At 51.6% G+C, this 16,166-nt stretch overlaps 1 protein-coding gene across 4 annotated transcripts in view; it reads right to left on the reverse strand.

Annotated features, from left to right (window-relative positions):
* Positions 1 to 16,166, reverse strand: part of IQSEC3 (IQ motif and Sec7 domain ArfGEF 3) — a 977,131-nt gene that overhangs the window by 79,988 nt on the left and 880,977 nt on the right. For all 4 annotated transcript variants that reach the window (XM_085652293.1, XM_085652292.1, XM_085652296.1 and 1 more), the window contains exon 11: positions 1,379 to 1,540. In XM_085652293.1, coding sequence (XP_085508419.1) covers positions 1,379 to 1,540 — 162 coding nt within the window. The remainder of the gene's footprint in view (positions 1 to 1,378; positions 1,541 to 16,166) is intronic.

Consider the following 16,166-nt stretch of genomic DNA (forward strand, 5'->3'; position numbering starts at 1 on the left):
GCAATGCAATAGGTCTCGCATTAAGCGAGTATGCGCTATTGACATTGCAAATAACAATGCCTTTTATTTTTATTTTCGTTTTCGTTTCTAAAACAAATAAAAGGCATTGTCATTTACAATGCCAATAGCTTAAACTCGCGTAAATGCGAGACCTATTGCATTGCAAATGCTTGTTTGTTCTTCCCACACTTTTTTCTGCTTCACCACCTCCTCTCCCTATGCCACGCAATCCTTGCAGTCTAAAGGATCAGGAGAGAAAAGTATCCGCTCTAGACTGAGAAAGAAGGGTACTGAGGATTCTGTCTGGCGACTCCTGACCATAATTTCAATACACAGGGTGTGGTGACGGTCTACGGTATAGCTCTCTATACCTAAACTCCAAGCATTACAGAGTACTTACCGTCCTCTTTTGTCTCTTTCCTCGAGCTTCCTGGGGGTCGACATATCGAGGAAACAACGCCTATCAAAACCGCGGAGGAGACAAGTCAAGGGGCGGTTGTCAACGGACCAGACTATACACAGAAAAAGACACTAATCGCCAGAACTCTTAATAAAACACAACCATTGATAAGCCACTTAAGCCTCCTAGTTTCTATTTCCACCCATCTCTCCCACACTGACATAAACATTGAGATTTAATACTTATGATTGACAATCTTCACCAGTTAGTGACTGCCAATTAACAAAAAGTCAGTGCTTTATTTGAGAGGGTGATTTCCGATGCTCAGCACCGGCACTTAATTGTCATGACAGGGGCTTGTAACAGTCGGCCACAAGGTGGCTATATGTGCCTAATTTAGAGATGATCACAACAACAGTTAACTATTAATCCAATATACATTAAAATTGACTATTACCTGCCACCCAAGTCATTTCATATTGCTTTGGAGGCCTGGAATAGCCCGAATTGTTGTACTTGTAGGAGTGTTATGGTGAGAAGCTGTGTTTTTACTATAATTGGCATCATGGCAGGGGTAATGTGTGGTGCAACCTGCCGCGGCCCCCTGAGAAGAGCCCTGGCACGTATTTTTGTACAAATTAAGCACTGAAAAAAGCACAAATGCTTGAAATGTTTCAGTCCTAGTTTCCTGCAGATAGCTCCGGAAGCAGTGTCCTGCACAAACTCTGCACAGTGGAAAGCACTGAACCCCTTACACAGCAACAATAAACATGTGTCTTTATGTGGGCTCACCCGGCTTCAAAGGCGTGTACAGTCTAAAAAGAATTAAAAAAAGACAGTGGTATATATTCACAAGGCAGAGCCTATGTTGTGCAGTACATGCAAACACGTATATGCATACATTTATATATACAGTAGCACATACAAACACAACTCAATGTATATGCCCACAAACACATATATACTGTATACTCTTACATTCAATGCGGATCTGCTCCATCTCCGTCACTTCCGTTATCGACTCCTTCAGGTCCTCCACAAACTTCTGTAACTCCTCGGAGCCCAGCGCACAGAAGTGCAGAACCTGTTTCTTTTCAGATCCCGACACAGGGGTCAGCAGCGTGATGCCATGGGGGTAATCTGAGGGCCACAACCAGAGGTGCGTCAGAAGAGGATTGACAAGAACACAGAAAGCTGTATACTGGTACACACCATCTTTCCTCTAATGAGCAGCGATGCAGTGGGAGGAGCTAGCAATGATGCGACTACTGCACGAGACTCCTGCCCCATTGTAGGGTGAGCAGCAAGAATAAGGGTAACTAACAGTAGCATAAAAAGGTCTAAACATAATACAAATATTTAATTTTAAAAAAGTCCAAACATTTCATATTATAAAGAATGAGATGCTGCTGTACTAGAAGAATCCAAACTACCCGGCATTGACGCTGTTTGACATAGAAGCCTATTCACAAAGGTATTACCATCCATAAACATTAGTTTGTAGTGGAAAATACGTAATTTTCAGAGAAATACACATAGTAAATCCCAGGCAAGGTTAGTGAGCATTCCAACCTGTGATTCGCCTTGGAAGTTTGGGAGCATTTGTAAACGTGTTTTTGTGGGCATCCCATAAGATGCTCCATTTCCCGTGGGCGGAATTATGCAGAATTCGGCACAGATGGAATAGCACCCAATGGGACATGTCACGTCATTATTCGTGGCTCCAACACCAGCCGAACACTGATAGTATCTCAGGACTTTTTGGTGCAAATTCACAAGGAACTATGGCAGAGTTAACGACACTTTATCGCAGCCAAAGTTGCAATAAACTTATCGCCCCAATCACAAGCTGGTGTTAACAGCCCACAGCACCAGTATACCCGCAATAGCAGCCGCAAAAAACATCGCCACAGATGACCCCTGCAACTATTGCTAATGAGATGCAGAGTAGGCGACAACACCACACCTCAACATTCTCAACGGCCAGCCAGATTGGCGATAAGAACACAAAACAGGTGATAAGCGCTTTAGCACCCGAAAACTAACACTTGCTCAGACCTGGTGCAAAGTTGGACGACCGCCTGCACCACAAAAGGGAGCCCAGCCCACAGCAACATCGGAAGGGCAACAGATGCCATGGAGCCACTGGTCATGCGGCCTGGACACCCAAGAAGGCCACAACACCCACCGCCACCACCCAGTACCCCAACCCCCACCCGGAACCCCACCCGGAACCACCACAGAGGCAGCGCTGACACAGACAGCGAACCCCCAGGAAACGCATCAGCCTCACAGATCCAACACCTGAAAATATCATTGCCCACTACAGGATCAAAAGGACAACCATCGTAAGCATCCTGACCAACATCGCCCAATAGGCTGACGGCACCAACACAGCGGACCCCACACAAAGCTGCTGGCTGTGTGCTGCACCTGTTGGCCCCCGGTACCCCCCAACCAACACCCACCAGAGTCGGAGGAGTCTCACAGCCAGCCACATCCAAGTACCTCTCACCTGTCCTGGACATCACCATCAGCCTGGTACCCCAGTCCCTATACATCCAAAACAATGCACAGGATCCGCTGGAGACCAAGAAAGGACCATACACCAAAGCTGGATGCACGCACGTGTTGGGGGTAATCCACAGCACACATGTCCGACCTGTGCCCCCTGGTGACACAGCACACAATCACCGCAACAGAGAGCACACGTCTCACATCAATGTGCAGGCAACATCCGAACACCGTGGAACCTCCACCAATGTCGCCTCCAAATACCCAGCCAGTGTGCATGATTCCTTCATCCTCCGACAGTCCATCAGCAACCAGAGTTCCCAGGATGGCACCAAGGGAAATGCACAGCCCCTTGGCAAGTTCCAAATGAACACCCCACTTACCTCAACACCACAACCATGCAACTCACAACTCTGGCAATGCACACGTCACAAAATCACAACCAACATGCAAAAAACATGCCCACCCACCAGACACGACAGAACAACTCCTAATGGTAACCTGGACAAGCTGTGAACATGAGCCATCTACGGCATGGCATCTCAGCCACACACTAGCCGAATGTGGGGGGAGGGGTGGCAACCAGTCATGTGTGAAGGATGCAGGAGAACCATGATTGGGAAAGTACACAATGCCAAGAGTGGCTGGACAGACCGCAGTATGCAGAACACACCCATATCCATAGCAAAATACACCTCTGGTGTATGGAGTGTAGTGGACAGTAGACACAACCATGTCACCCCAGCCAGTGGGGGAGTTCACAGAAATGTTGCCTGTTATGTCCCCCGTAAGCGTGAGCAGAATGGGATGGCCTGGCGTACGCCGGGCCAGCGTAGGGGTGTGAATAAAAAGCACGTAGCCCTGGGCGTGGTCCACTTCCGGAAAGCCCAACGTCTCTGCCAGGGCGGTGCCTCTCACCATGCCATGAGGCCGATGCCGTCCTTGTGAGCGGAGTTGCCTGCGATCCTGTGCGCCTGCCACACCCTAGCCCACTGGACCCCGAACCCGTCAGGCCCGCCCCTGCGCAGCCAGGCCACACTGATCACCTTCCGACACCGGAGTGTGTCAAGGAGGGCCCACCACGGGCATGCGCAAGCTCCAAACCCGAGGCCCGCGACCTTGCCAGCCTCCTCAGACCATCACGGCCTCCACAACACAGGCCCGCTTTAGTCCTTTCTCCTTGACGTATTCTACTGCTGCCTCCTGTCTACACCACGGGTCAAGTAGGTCACACATTTGGAACTGAGTCTTGATTACACCATGGCAGTGAACATTATTTAAGGCACAGTTCATGTCACCATACTCCCTTTGATGTGGTGCCACCAAGTCTGTGCATAGCATTACAACCACACGTGTCTGGGGGCCTACGTGGACTACTGCCCTTGGCCTACGCTGTGCACGAGTAGGGCACAGAATTGGAGCTGAACATCAATTATTTAAAGGCAGGATACATATCATCGCGTGCCAGGAGAGGCGTAAGAGGATGACGCGTTGCAGTCCGGAGAGAATAGGATCATCGTTACGGAGTTGATCGAACACTACCGACAACTGCCCTGGTGTCACTAACTCTGTGCATCGCGAGCCAACGACAGGTGGGTGTGGTCCCCTGCTGACTACTGCCTTCGGCCCACACTACGGACAAGTAGGTCACACATTTGGAACTGAGTCTTGATCATACATTGTCGGTGTATGCACAAAAAGGAAGATTCTACTTCACTGTACTCTCTTTGGTCAGGTGGCAGCAACCATGTGCATAGCATCCCAACGACACATGGCTGTGGGCCCTTGCTGACCACTGCCCCTGGCCTACACTGCGGTCAAATAGCTCACACACACTTTCAAATTCAGCCTTGGCTTATTTATGGCTGACCTGATGTCATTGTACAGGCCTCATCACAGACTGCATCCCCTTTCAGCCCCCAGTGCCACTATGTCTATACCCCAAGACACATGGAAATTTTCTGGTTGGACTTTGGTGGCGACTGAGTCCATGGACTAGGGGTTGTCGTCGCTATCATGGCGGTGATACTGACTTTGTGGCGAAAATGAGGCCGTGGCATTCCACCCCTCCATTTGCTGCTTCCGGACAGCTTCTACCCTCTGCATCATGCCCTGGAGGACACCTTCCACTGTCCCCCGCAACCCTCCGCAACATACACCTCGGACATTGATGAGGACCCGCTCAGGTCGCATGGCCCATCTAACTGCACCGCAAGTCACCGTCCCGTGCCTGGGTGCCTGTGCCGGCCGCAGTGCATCCAGGGCCACTAACTCTGTGCTGGTCATGTCCGGGACCCCTTCTTCTGAGATATTGGATGGCCTCTGAGGCGATGGCCTTAGAGTCATCAACGCCATGTGACTGTGGCCCTGCGCTGTCTGCTGTCTCCGGCCTCAACTGCGGTCCTCCAGGGCTCACACATCAAATTGAGTCCTGACCGGCCCAGACGTCGCATCAACGCAGGAGGCACACGGCACCACCGCCAGGCCCACCTCCAACCGCCATCTGCCAGTCGAAACGGTGGTCCTGACAGACTCTCACCTGTCGTGGATGCCATCATCAGACTGATACCCTGCTCGGCACTCCAGGTGCCACTGATTCAGTGCACCGCAAGCCATCGTCAATTACTGATTGAGTTTTGTGATGTAGAGAGGTTGTGCAGCAATGTCACCTCACGCAGTGTGGGAGACCTGGGACGTTGATGAGGAAGATGATGCAGGTCTAACACACCCCACTGCATCTGCATCAGGAATATCTCGAGGGGACACAATCTGAGACTTTTTCTTCACATGGGGGCGCTCAGCTGTAGTGCCCCAACCTCAGTGCACTGCAGCTCACGGACACTTCTGTTTGCATGTTGTGTGTCCTCTGGACTTTCAACGGCTCCCTCCATGTTGCTCAGCAGTTGACTGTTATGCAGGTGTTTTCAGTTTCCGTTGCACTGGTGTCCACTGTTCAAGTGGTTGCCAGCACCAAGCACTCTGTGCGTGCTGGCTTACACTCACCTCACACACATCCAGCACATGCATCACTCTACATGTGGCCCTGCCAATAAAGTGGCCTGGCGCACGTGCCCGTAGCCAGTTCAACATAATATCTGGGTGTGTCCTTGTGGTCTTGTTGTATGCATGAGGGCCCTGGGCCCTTCAACATTCCATTGTGCTGCGTACAGCGGATGCAGACATATCACCGCAGGCAGCAGGTTAGAGCTTGGACATGTAGCTTCGTCATCACCCACCCAATTCGTAAAGGGACTGGCCTTGGCCGTCGTACGAAGAGCCAACGTGGGTGTGTGACTGCTATTTGTGTGCCCCTGGGCGTGGTTCTGTACTGTGAATGTGCATCTGCATGTGTCTCTATGGCAGTGTGGGTCTTCTTTGTGGGGTGTAGGTGGTCCCTGAAGGGTAATAGACACCAACCTATGTGACTGCACTGTAATCTCTCTCATTCTTTGCTTCCCGCCACACTCCGTTTTCCCGCCGCTGCATCCCCTGCGGCCCCACCCCCCTCGCTCACCCATTCGCCAGCCCACCCGCCTCCCAGATGCCCCTTCCTCCCACCTCCCATTCTTAATGGCGGCCACTGCATGGCCGCGCCCAGTGCCAGATCCTCTGGCCCCGCGAACGCCAAGAAACCCATCACCGCTACGAAGGCAGCACCCTCCACGCACTGAACACCGGCCGATCACACACCTGCTGCCGGGCCACCCCGAAGCGCACCCAAGGACCCTTCTCCTGCCGTAACTGCAGCTACACCAGCCTCCAAACCACCACCACAACCACCGGTTTAGGACGAAACAGCCTCTGATGCATTCTACTCAACACCCACTCTGCCCCCAAACACGCCATTGAACTCTGGGACCTACTCGACACCTCCTCGGCACCCGACATCACCATAGCCATCCCTGATGGCTAAAAGAGCACCCGCAGGGACTGCACCAACGGAACAGGAGGAGGAATCGCCATCGTCCACAGAAACACCCTCAGAATCTTGACCAGCACTGACGACAAGCTTATCACCGCCAAACGCCTGCACTTCCAGATCCACACCGACCCCAACACCACCCTCAGAGGAGCCCTCATCTACAGACCACCCGGCCCCCAGCCACAGTTCAGCGACTCCATCGCCGACTTCATCAGCACGCACGCCCTTGCTTCCATGGTCTACATCCTCCTCAGAGACCTGAACTTCCACCTCGAAAACAACAACGACAGCAACTCCACCACCCTGCTCAACAACCTCGTCAACCTCGGAGTCAAACAGCTCATCACGACTCCCACCCACTCCGCCGGACACACGCTCGACCCTATCTTCTCCACCAGCAACCACGTCACCTTCAGCCACACCACCGAACTCCACTGGATCGACCACCGCTGTGTCCACTTCACCTTCGAGAAGCCTACCACACACAACGGGCCTCCCACCGCAGCTGGAGCAAAATCACCGAAGACCAGCTAGCCACCACCCTCACCCGAAATCCACCAACGGACACTACCGACACAAACTCCGCCGCCCTCAACCTCAGGCATTGGCTCAACGACTGCGCCAACACTCTTGCCCCGAACAAGGAACCCTCGAACAGACGCACCGACAGAAAAGCCATCTGGTTCATCGCTGACCTCCAGACATACAAGCAGGCCTGCCGTAGGCTTGAGAAAAAGTGGCACCACGAACAGACACCAGACAGCAACACAGCCTACAAGAGCGCCATCCGCAGACACCACCAACTCATCCGAACCGCCAAAAGGACCTCTTTCAAAGAGCGCATTGACAACAACGCACAAAACAGCAAAGAGCTCTTCAACATCGTGAGGGAACTCTCCAACCCCAGCTCCAACTCCAACGACATCCAGCCATCACAAGACCTCTGCGACTCCCTAGCCACCTTCTTCCACCGCAAGATCACAGACATCCACAACAGCTTCAGCAAACAGGCCGCCCTGACAGATACAGTCACCTCAGACGCACCGCCCCCCAGCCACATCAATCCCCTGCTCTCCTGGACCCACGTCAATGACGAAGACACCATCAAAATCATGAACACCATCCACTCAGGCTCACCATCTGACCCCTGCCCGCACCACATCTTCAACAAAGCAAGCTCCACCATCGCACCACATCTCCGCAAGATCATCAACTGCTCCTTCGAGACCGCCACCTACCCGGAGAGCTGGAAGCACGCCGAGATCAACGACCTACTCAAGAAACCCAAGGCAGACCCAAAGGACCTCAAGAACTTCCGGCCCATCTCCCTCCTCCCGTTCCTGGCGAAAGTCATCGAGAAGATTGTCAACAGGCAACTGACCTCCTTCCTCAAAAAGAACAACATCCTGGACCTGTCCCAATCTGGATTCCACAGCAACCACAGCACCGAAACAGCCCTCATCGCCGCCACCGACGACATCAGGGCCATGCTGGACAACGGAGAAACTGTGGCCCTCATCCTCCTGGACCTCTCGGCTGCCTTCGACACTGTCTGCCACCACACCCTCCGCACACGCCTCCACAGCGCCGGGATCTGCAACAAAGCACTGGACTGGACCACCTCCTTCCTCACCGGCAGAACCCAGAGTGTCCGCCTCCCGCCATTCCGCTCTATAGACACCAAGATCATCTGCGGCGTACCCCAAGGATCGTCCCTCAGCTCGACACTCTTCAACGTCTAAATGGCACTGCTCGTCAACATCGTTCGATCGCACGACCTCAACATCATCTCATACGCTGACGACACCCAACTGATCATCTCCCTCACAAAGGCCCCCACCACCGCCAAATCCAACCTCCATGAAGGAATGAAGGCCATCGCTAAATGGATGATGAACAGCCGCCTGAAACTGAACTCGTCAAGACGGAGGTCCTCATCATCGGATCCACCCCCTCTGCCTGGGACAACTCATGGTGGCCGGCCACACTGGGAGCTGCACCAACACCCACTAACCACGCACGCAACCTGGGAGTCATCCTGGACAACTCGTTGTCAATGTCCCAGCAAGTAAACGCTGTCTCCTCCTCCTGCTTCAACACCCTCCGCATGCTCCACAAGATCTACAAATGGATTCCCACCGGAACCAGAAGGACAGTCACCCAGGCCCTCGTCAGCAGCAGACTGGACTATGGCAACGCTCTCCACGCAGGAACCTCAGCCAAACTCCAGAAATGACTACAACGTATACAGAAAGCCTCTGCGCGCCTCATCTTCGACATCCCCTGCCACAGCCACATCACAGCCCACCTGAAAGACCTGCACTGGCTCCCTGTCAACAAGAGGATCACCTTCAAGCTCCTCACCCACGCTCACAAAGCACTCCACAACACCGGACCAGCGTACATCAACGAACGACTCACCTTCTACACCCCGACTCGCCAGCTTTGCTCCGCTGACCTCGCCCTCGCCACTGTCCCCCGCATCCATCGAGCAACCGCCAGCGGCAGATCGTTCTCCCACCTCGCCGCAAAAACCTGGAACATCCTCCCCATCTGCCTACGACAGACCCAAGACTTGCTAACCTTCAGGAGACTCCTCAAGACCTGGCTGTTCGAGCAGTAGCAGCACCTCCCCCCTTGAGACCCTCACGGGTAAGTAGTGCGCTCTACAAATGATTGATTGATTGATTGATTGATCTAGTTTGCCTTCCATGGGTTCGGACCTCACCCACACCTGTTCGGCCACCTCCTTTTGGCATGCTGACACATGGCATTGGGGTGCCATGTGTGGGTGGGTGAGGTGTCCTGAGCCAGCTGTGCTTGCGGGTGCTTCCTGCTGTGTGGTCTGTTGCAGGCTCTGTGTTCTCCTCTAAGTAGCTTGGCTGCCCGGGTCCTGGTGGGGGGGTTGCGTGGGATGTCCATGGGCTGTTGTAGGGCGTCGGTGTCGAAGGTGTGGTGGTCTTCTCCGGCATCACAGATGTGTTGTCTTCTGTGCTCTGCTAGAGGTGTTGTGTGCCCCTCTGCAATGTGAAGGGGAGATGCATGTTGACATTGTGTTGACATATATGTTGGCGCAGTGTTCTGGTTTACATGCAGACTGTATGACAATGTACATTGTGACTGTTTGGGAGGTGCTGAATACTGCTGCGGGACAGCGTACATTTGGACTACATGACGGATGTGAGGTCAAACGCATATATTTCCATTTCACAGTTTCCTGCTCTTTCAGATGTAGTAGACATGTTTCTGTGCATGTTCGGAGCCAGTTGTGTCCTCTGTTCTGCAGTGTCGGCTTTGCACATTGTACCACGTTGTCGTCAATGTGGGTGTGCTGTTCTTGCTATGTGTGTGTGCTGCAGTGTGCCAAGGGGATCAGGGACATGATCCTGGGTAATTGTGGGGTGCAGTGTGCCTTACCTCGTTGTACATGTGTGCCATTGTGCCCATCTCCCCCCTTCCCCCCAGTCCCTGTTCGTTACTCTCCCTGCTGATGTTGTGTCAGGTCCTCTCGAGCTGTGTCTGTACTCCCTAATCCTTGCACCGTCTCCACACTGATGACTGTGGCCTCGATTTCTTCCAGCTCCTCCTGTGTCGCAGGACTGCCATCTCCTGTCGCCGTTGCTGCCTTCCTGTTGGCAGCGGGTTTGTGCCTGGTTTAGGTTGTTACATCATGCCAGCGCCTCTTGGCCTCCTCGATTGGCCTCCTCGGCACTCCGACTGCATTCCAGGTGGTCTGCTTGTGGGTCAGTTGCTGGTATTGTTCTGTCACCTCTGAGACGCTGGTCTTGTTTTCCTGCGGTCTGCACCCTGTCTTCCTCTCCATCTTCTCCTTGGCCTTCCCCAACCCCGTTGTTCCTTGCTGGTGGTCTGTGGGGTTCGCACTGACCTCTGCGCTGGGTCAGGGTGCATCCATGTTGCTACGTGCTTTGGCTTGTTTCTGGTGTGTTGTTTCTGTGGTTTTTATGGTGCATTTTCCCACCAGACGTGTGGGATTTGCAGGCCTGTGGCTGGTTTTCGTTACATTTTGTACAGCGATTGGCCTCATCGCATGATTGTTTGCTTTCGCCTTTCGCATTTTTGTGGCGTGTCGTTGATTTTTGCAGCGCCATTTAACGAGTTTTCTAGTGACTATCGCATGCTACTGCCGCGTTGTGAATACTTGGTTGGCACGGCATAATTTTCCCGCGATAGGCTGCGATGTTGAGAGTTAGTTAAGCTACTCTTGCGGTAGTTATCACACGTTCTCGTGAATATACCCCTTTGTAGGGCTCCATCTAACTACGGTTAAACACATTCCCTAAAGCGAAACAAACATGTTTACTATCGCCCCAACGAATACCCAACTATGTGGAACAACAATCTTCAGACAATGTACATACACATTCAGCTCTGTTTGTGAAAATAACAACAAGTATACACGTAGAAACAACGGGGAAAAGCAGTACTTGAAAACTTTAAAAAGTTAAATATTTAGACTTTATTTTCTGTATCAATTAACTGATTTTGGTCTATAAAATTCTATTTTTCATATCTTCGCAATTCTCGTACACAGTCTTATTTTGCTACCGTTTTGCAAAATGATTTTAGAGCTAGTCACAGGGAGATGGAATTTAGTAGCTTGTTAATAGTAACAGTGAATCTAGATAAGATGGAGCATTTAATTAGTCAATATGTAAGCATTACATTTAAAATTCACGTTTTGTTGGTGTAAATTCACACACAAAACTGTTGATATTTCCACTTCACCTTGCTGCTCTAATATTTGAATACCCCATGGACGTCAGTTCACCAAAACACCAGGGGTAGCGGAAGTCACATTACATGTCTTTTGAACACAATCACATGATAGGACGTGATGTCAAATGACCTCTTACCCTCTGTCATCCTCCCCTCTGCTGTCTTTTTATTCCCTCTTGCTCACCTGTCTTTCTCACCTGTTGCTGGCTCTTTCTCACCCCTCCTGTCTCCTCACCAACCACCCGATACCCTGAAGCCAGTGATCGACAACTGGACAGCCCTCACCACCGAAGACACACTGAAGACGATGAAGTCAATCTACTCCGGGGCCCCTATGGACCCCTTCCCCCACCACATTTTCATCTCCCTGCTCCCGTTCCCAGCGAAAGTAATCGAGAAAGCCATCAACAGCCAACTCGCCACATTCATCAAAGAGCACAACATCCATGACTCCTCCCAATCCGGCTTCAGAAAAAAACACAGACCGGAAACCGCCCTCCTTGCTGCAACAGACGACATCCGCACCCTACTGGACAAAGGAGAAACAGCAGCCCTCATCCTCCTCGACCTCTCAGCGGCATTCGACACAGTCAATCACCGCACCCTAATACGCAGACTCCACGACGCAGGGATCCAAGACAAGGCCCTCAACTGGATCTGCTCCTTTCTCTTCGGCAGAACGCAGAGGGTCAGACTCTCCCCTTTTCTCTCCGACCTTAAAACAGCTGCCTACAACTAAATACCAACAAAACAGAAGTACTCATCATGGGCCCAAACACCGATGCATGGAATGACACCAGGTGGCCCCCTGCCCTCGGAAGCCCGCCCACCCCCACGGACCACGCACGCAACCTGGGAATCATCCTGGACTCCGAGCACAAAATGGACCGCCAGATCAAATCCGTCTCGCCCTCCTGCTTCCACACCCTCCGCCTCCTACATAAGACCTTCAAATGGATCCCCCTCGAACACGGAAAGACCGTCACTCACACCCTGGTCAGCAGCAGACTCGACTACGGCAATGCACTCTACGCCGGAATAAACAAAAACCTCACCCGCAAGCTACAGAACATCCAGAACGCCGCCGCAAGACTGGTCCTCGACCTGCCAAGACACTGCCACATCTCCCAGCACCTGCGCACACTCCACTGGCTCCCCATCGAAGCTAGAGTCACATTCAAGATGCTCACCCACGCCCACAAGGCCCTCCACGACATCGGACCAGCATACCTGAATAGCCGACTCAAATTCCACGCACCCCAGAGGACCCTACGATCTGCCCAGCTCTCCTACGCTGTGGTCCCCCGCACCAAAAAGACCAGATCGGGAGGCCGCTCCTTCTCCATCCTCGCAGCCTGAGCCTGGAACGCCCTGCCGCTCCACCTCAGATGGACAACATCGCTCCCCATCTTCGCAAGAAACCTCAAAACCTGGCTCTAAGACAGACCCCCCCTTGATGGACTGGAGCCTGCTAACCCCCAAAATCCCCCCCCCCCAACACTTTGAGACCCTTACGGATGAGTAGTCACGCTTAACAAACGCCTGATTGATTGATTGTCAACTATGTCTTCCTCACTGTTCTCCTTATAGGTCATATTCTGATTTTTTAACCGGGGGTTATGATTTTTTCACCTATTATGTCTCTTTTTCACCTGTCTCCCACTTCTCTTACTCATTTCTCTGTCTCTGTCATCATCTCCATATTCCACACCTTTCCCCTCTGTTTCTCTCTCTACATTGTGTAACTGCTTTTTCGCCAATTAATTTCTGCCACTTTATCTGCACTCTCTCAATTGTCTCCCTTATATCAGATGTCACTTTCTTACCTGTCCACCTCCCCCATTATGTTAGATGTGTTTCTAACCTGTCTAATTATCACACCTCTCTCACACCGTTTTCCCTTCTCTCTGAGCTGTCTCTCTCTCTCATCACCATCTCTATTTTCTCTCTCAAGTGCCTCCTTCACTCTCTGCCTCTCCTTCTCTCTGAACAGACTCTTTCTCACCAGCCTCTCACATCTCTCAGCTGCCCCCCCAGCTGCCTCTCGTATTACTTGTCTTACCCCTCCACCTCTCAGCTGTATCTTTCTTACAAGATTCACCTACCTCCACCTACCTCTCATTTGTCTATCACCAGCTGTCCCTTTATTACTTTCTCTCAACTGCCTCTCCATCTCCATTTAACTATCTCTTTCTTATGTTTCTGTCTATAGCGCACCTCTCATACTGTCATTACGTCTCACCAGCTTTTCCTCTCTCTGACTATCAGCTGTCTCTTTGTCACATATGTCTTTCATCTATTGCTCTCATTTTCCTCACTTTCTTTCACACCTGTCTCACTCACACCTGTCACCTCTTTCTGACGTTTCTTTAATCCTGCTCTGTTTCTCTCACACACCGCTATTTTTGGTCTCCATTTCTCACATCTCTTTGTAGTGTCCTCCTCCTGATTTTCCTTTCCTTTTTTCTCCTCATTTGCCCTCAAATTATGTTCCCCTCTCCTCTGCCTCACCTGTGTCCCGTCTTTCTTGCTCCATTCACATGCTCAGGAGCAGCAGGAGACACAGAGATTTCTTTTTGCTGGTATCCACTCCACTTGAAAGAACATAAAATTGTTCTGCGAGTGTGTTACTTTCTTCTAAAAGCAGGGCAAGCAAGGAAACACAGCCAATAACCCTGGTGAGCCCTAAATGACTTCCTTGGCCTACCCATCAATAGAGAAGAGCCCTGAGCCAAGCAATTTCTTGGAGCCTGGTCCTGGCGCTGCTGAATGCCAGGGTTGCTAAGGACCAAGACTGCCCAGTCTTGATTCCACCTCATGCATCTGCATAGTTTGATTCCACATTCCCAACTCCAAACGTGGTGCATTTGTGGGATAATACTCAACTTCCTCTTTGTTTCCTTCTTCACTCTGCTCCTTACTTTTGAAAGTCAAGATGGACCACAGAGAGTAGAACCTCTGTGCGCCTCTCCATCCTGTTTTCAAAGCAGAGCACCACACCTGGCTAACTCTCAAACATGTAAAGCAAGCAGTTCCTTTGAGTCAAGTGTATTGCTGGCAGGAAAATGGACTATATCTTGGCCTACAATGTTAACTTAGCTGGAGTTTGGGGGACGCAGCGAGACACAACAATTCATAATACAATTATATATAACAACAAATGGCAAAGCCTAGGGGGCGGAGCTTACACGCCACGAAGATGGCCGCTTGAACTGAACGCTCCGTGCCACCATCACACTATCCTTGTAAATAACCTGCATCTGCGTAACGCTATAGACCGGACTTTGACTGCCGCTGATGTCAGAGGGGCACGGGAGCGCAGCGAGCCGTCTTTGGCCTCTGAACACCCACGTACTACTGGGCAGGCGGACATGGCCTACTGCTGCTCCACAAGCGGCTGTGATCCCCAGCCTGTCGTGAAGGAGGCGGAGCTGTTCGGGACTCTGTGGCCACATTGCTGCTGGGTTCTCCCGGTATCAGCGTGGAGGTGGCGTACCAGTACAGCGAGGGAGCTGGCTGAAGCGGGCTTTGGCCATTGGAAGGGGACGAGTCGAGCTGCCTCTGGGGGCTGTGGCGCCAGGGGTCCCCGCTGGCTGTATCAGTGCGCTGCCTGGGGGGCTGTTGTATATATGTGCTTGCTTTGTTATGGCTACTTGGGGTCAGTAGTCCATTCTTTGTGTTTATGTCTCCTCAACCTCCCTCACTACCTATGAGTGTTCTATCTGGTATGTGAATGTTCCAGTCTTGGCAGTTGATGGTCTGGTCAGCTAGCGAAGTGCTTTATCTCTGCTGTGCTATCTTAATAAATCTATCTTGTAACCTGAAGACGTGTCCTGATGCCTATCTAATCTACTTACCACAGGGGCCTGCCGTAACTCCCGATCCTTGAACTGCCCGGGCAGAGGCTTCGCACCGGGTGGGATCGCGGAATTCCTGTTTGCTGGCGGCGCTCCCCTGGTGAGCGCAGAAACAAAACTACAGTGACCCTGATACCTGAGGCACAGTGAGTACCCTGGAGGACTGGCAGTTAAAGAGTATACGCGGCTGGAACGCCGGCCATTTTAACTGCCCACGAGTGCTGAGGACTGCCTGGGTGTTTATGCAACTCCCGATGTGCTATTGAGACTTACTGGTCTGGGGTCACTGAGAGCCTGGGAGAGTGAAGACGGCCTGTCAGCGCCCCTGTCCCGACTGGTGCCTAAAACGTGCTTGGGTGTCAGTTCTGGTGATTCTGACGCCATCTCGTGCTGCGTGCTGGGATACTTGAGCAGCACGGGGTGCTGCCTGGCGCTACTAGTAATGGGAGAGCCCTCCATTTGTGGTAAATAAAATACCGGACTGAATTTCATACGGAATCCTAAAATAAAGTAAAATAGCTCAAAATAACAAGAGGCAGAATCCGTGGTATAAGAGGTTTTCTAAATGGGCTTTATTCCATTCAAAATGGCCGACTCGAGTCGCGGCCTTCAGGTTCCGTCACCACGAGGGTTCAGGAAGTGAAGTACAATAATTTATTGACAGACATGTATTTTTATAATAAGTGCATTACAATGAAACGAATGTAAAAGGCGTAACATTTGATAAGAAAAATGA

The sequence above is a fragment of the Triturus cristatus genome, chromosome 4_1 (assembly GCF_964204655.1).
Source record: "Triturus cristatus chromosome 4_1, aTriCri1.1, whole genome shotgun sequence".
Taxonomy (NCBI): domain Eukaryota; kingdom Metazoa; phylum Chordata; class Amphibia; order Caudata; family Salamandridae; genus Triturus; species Triturus cristatus.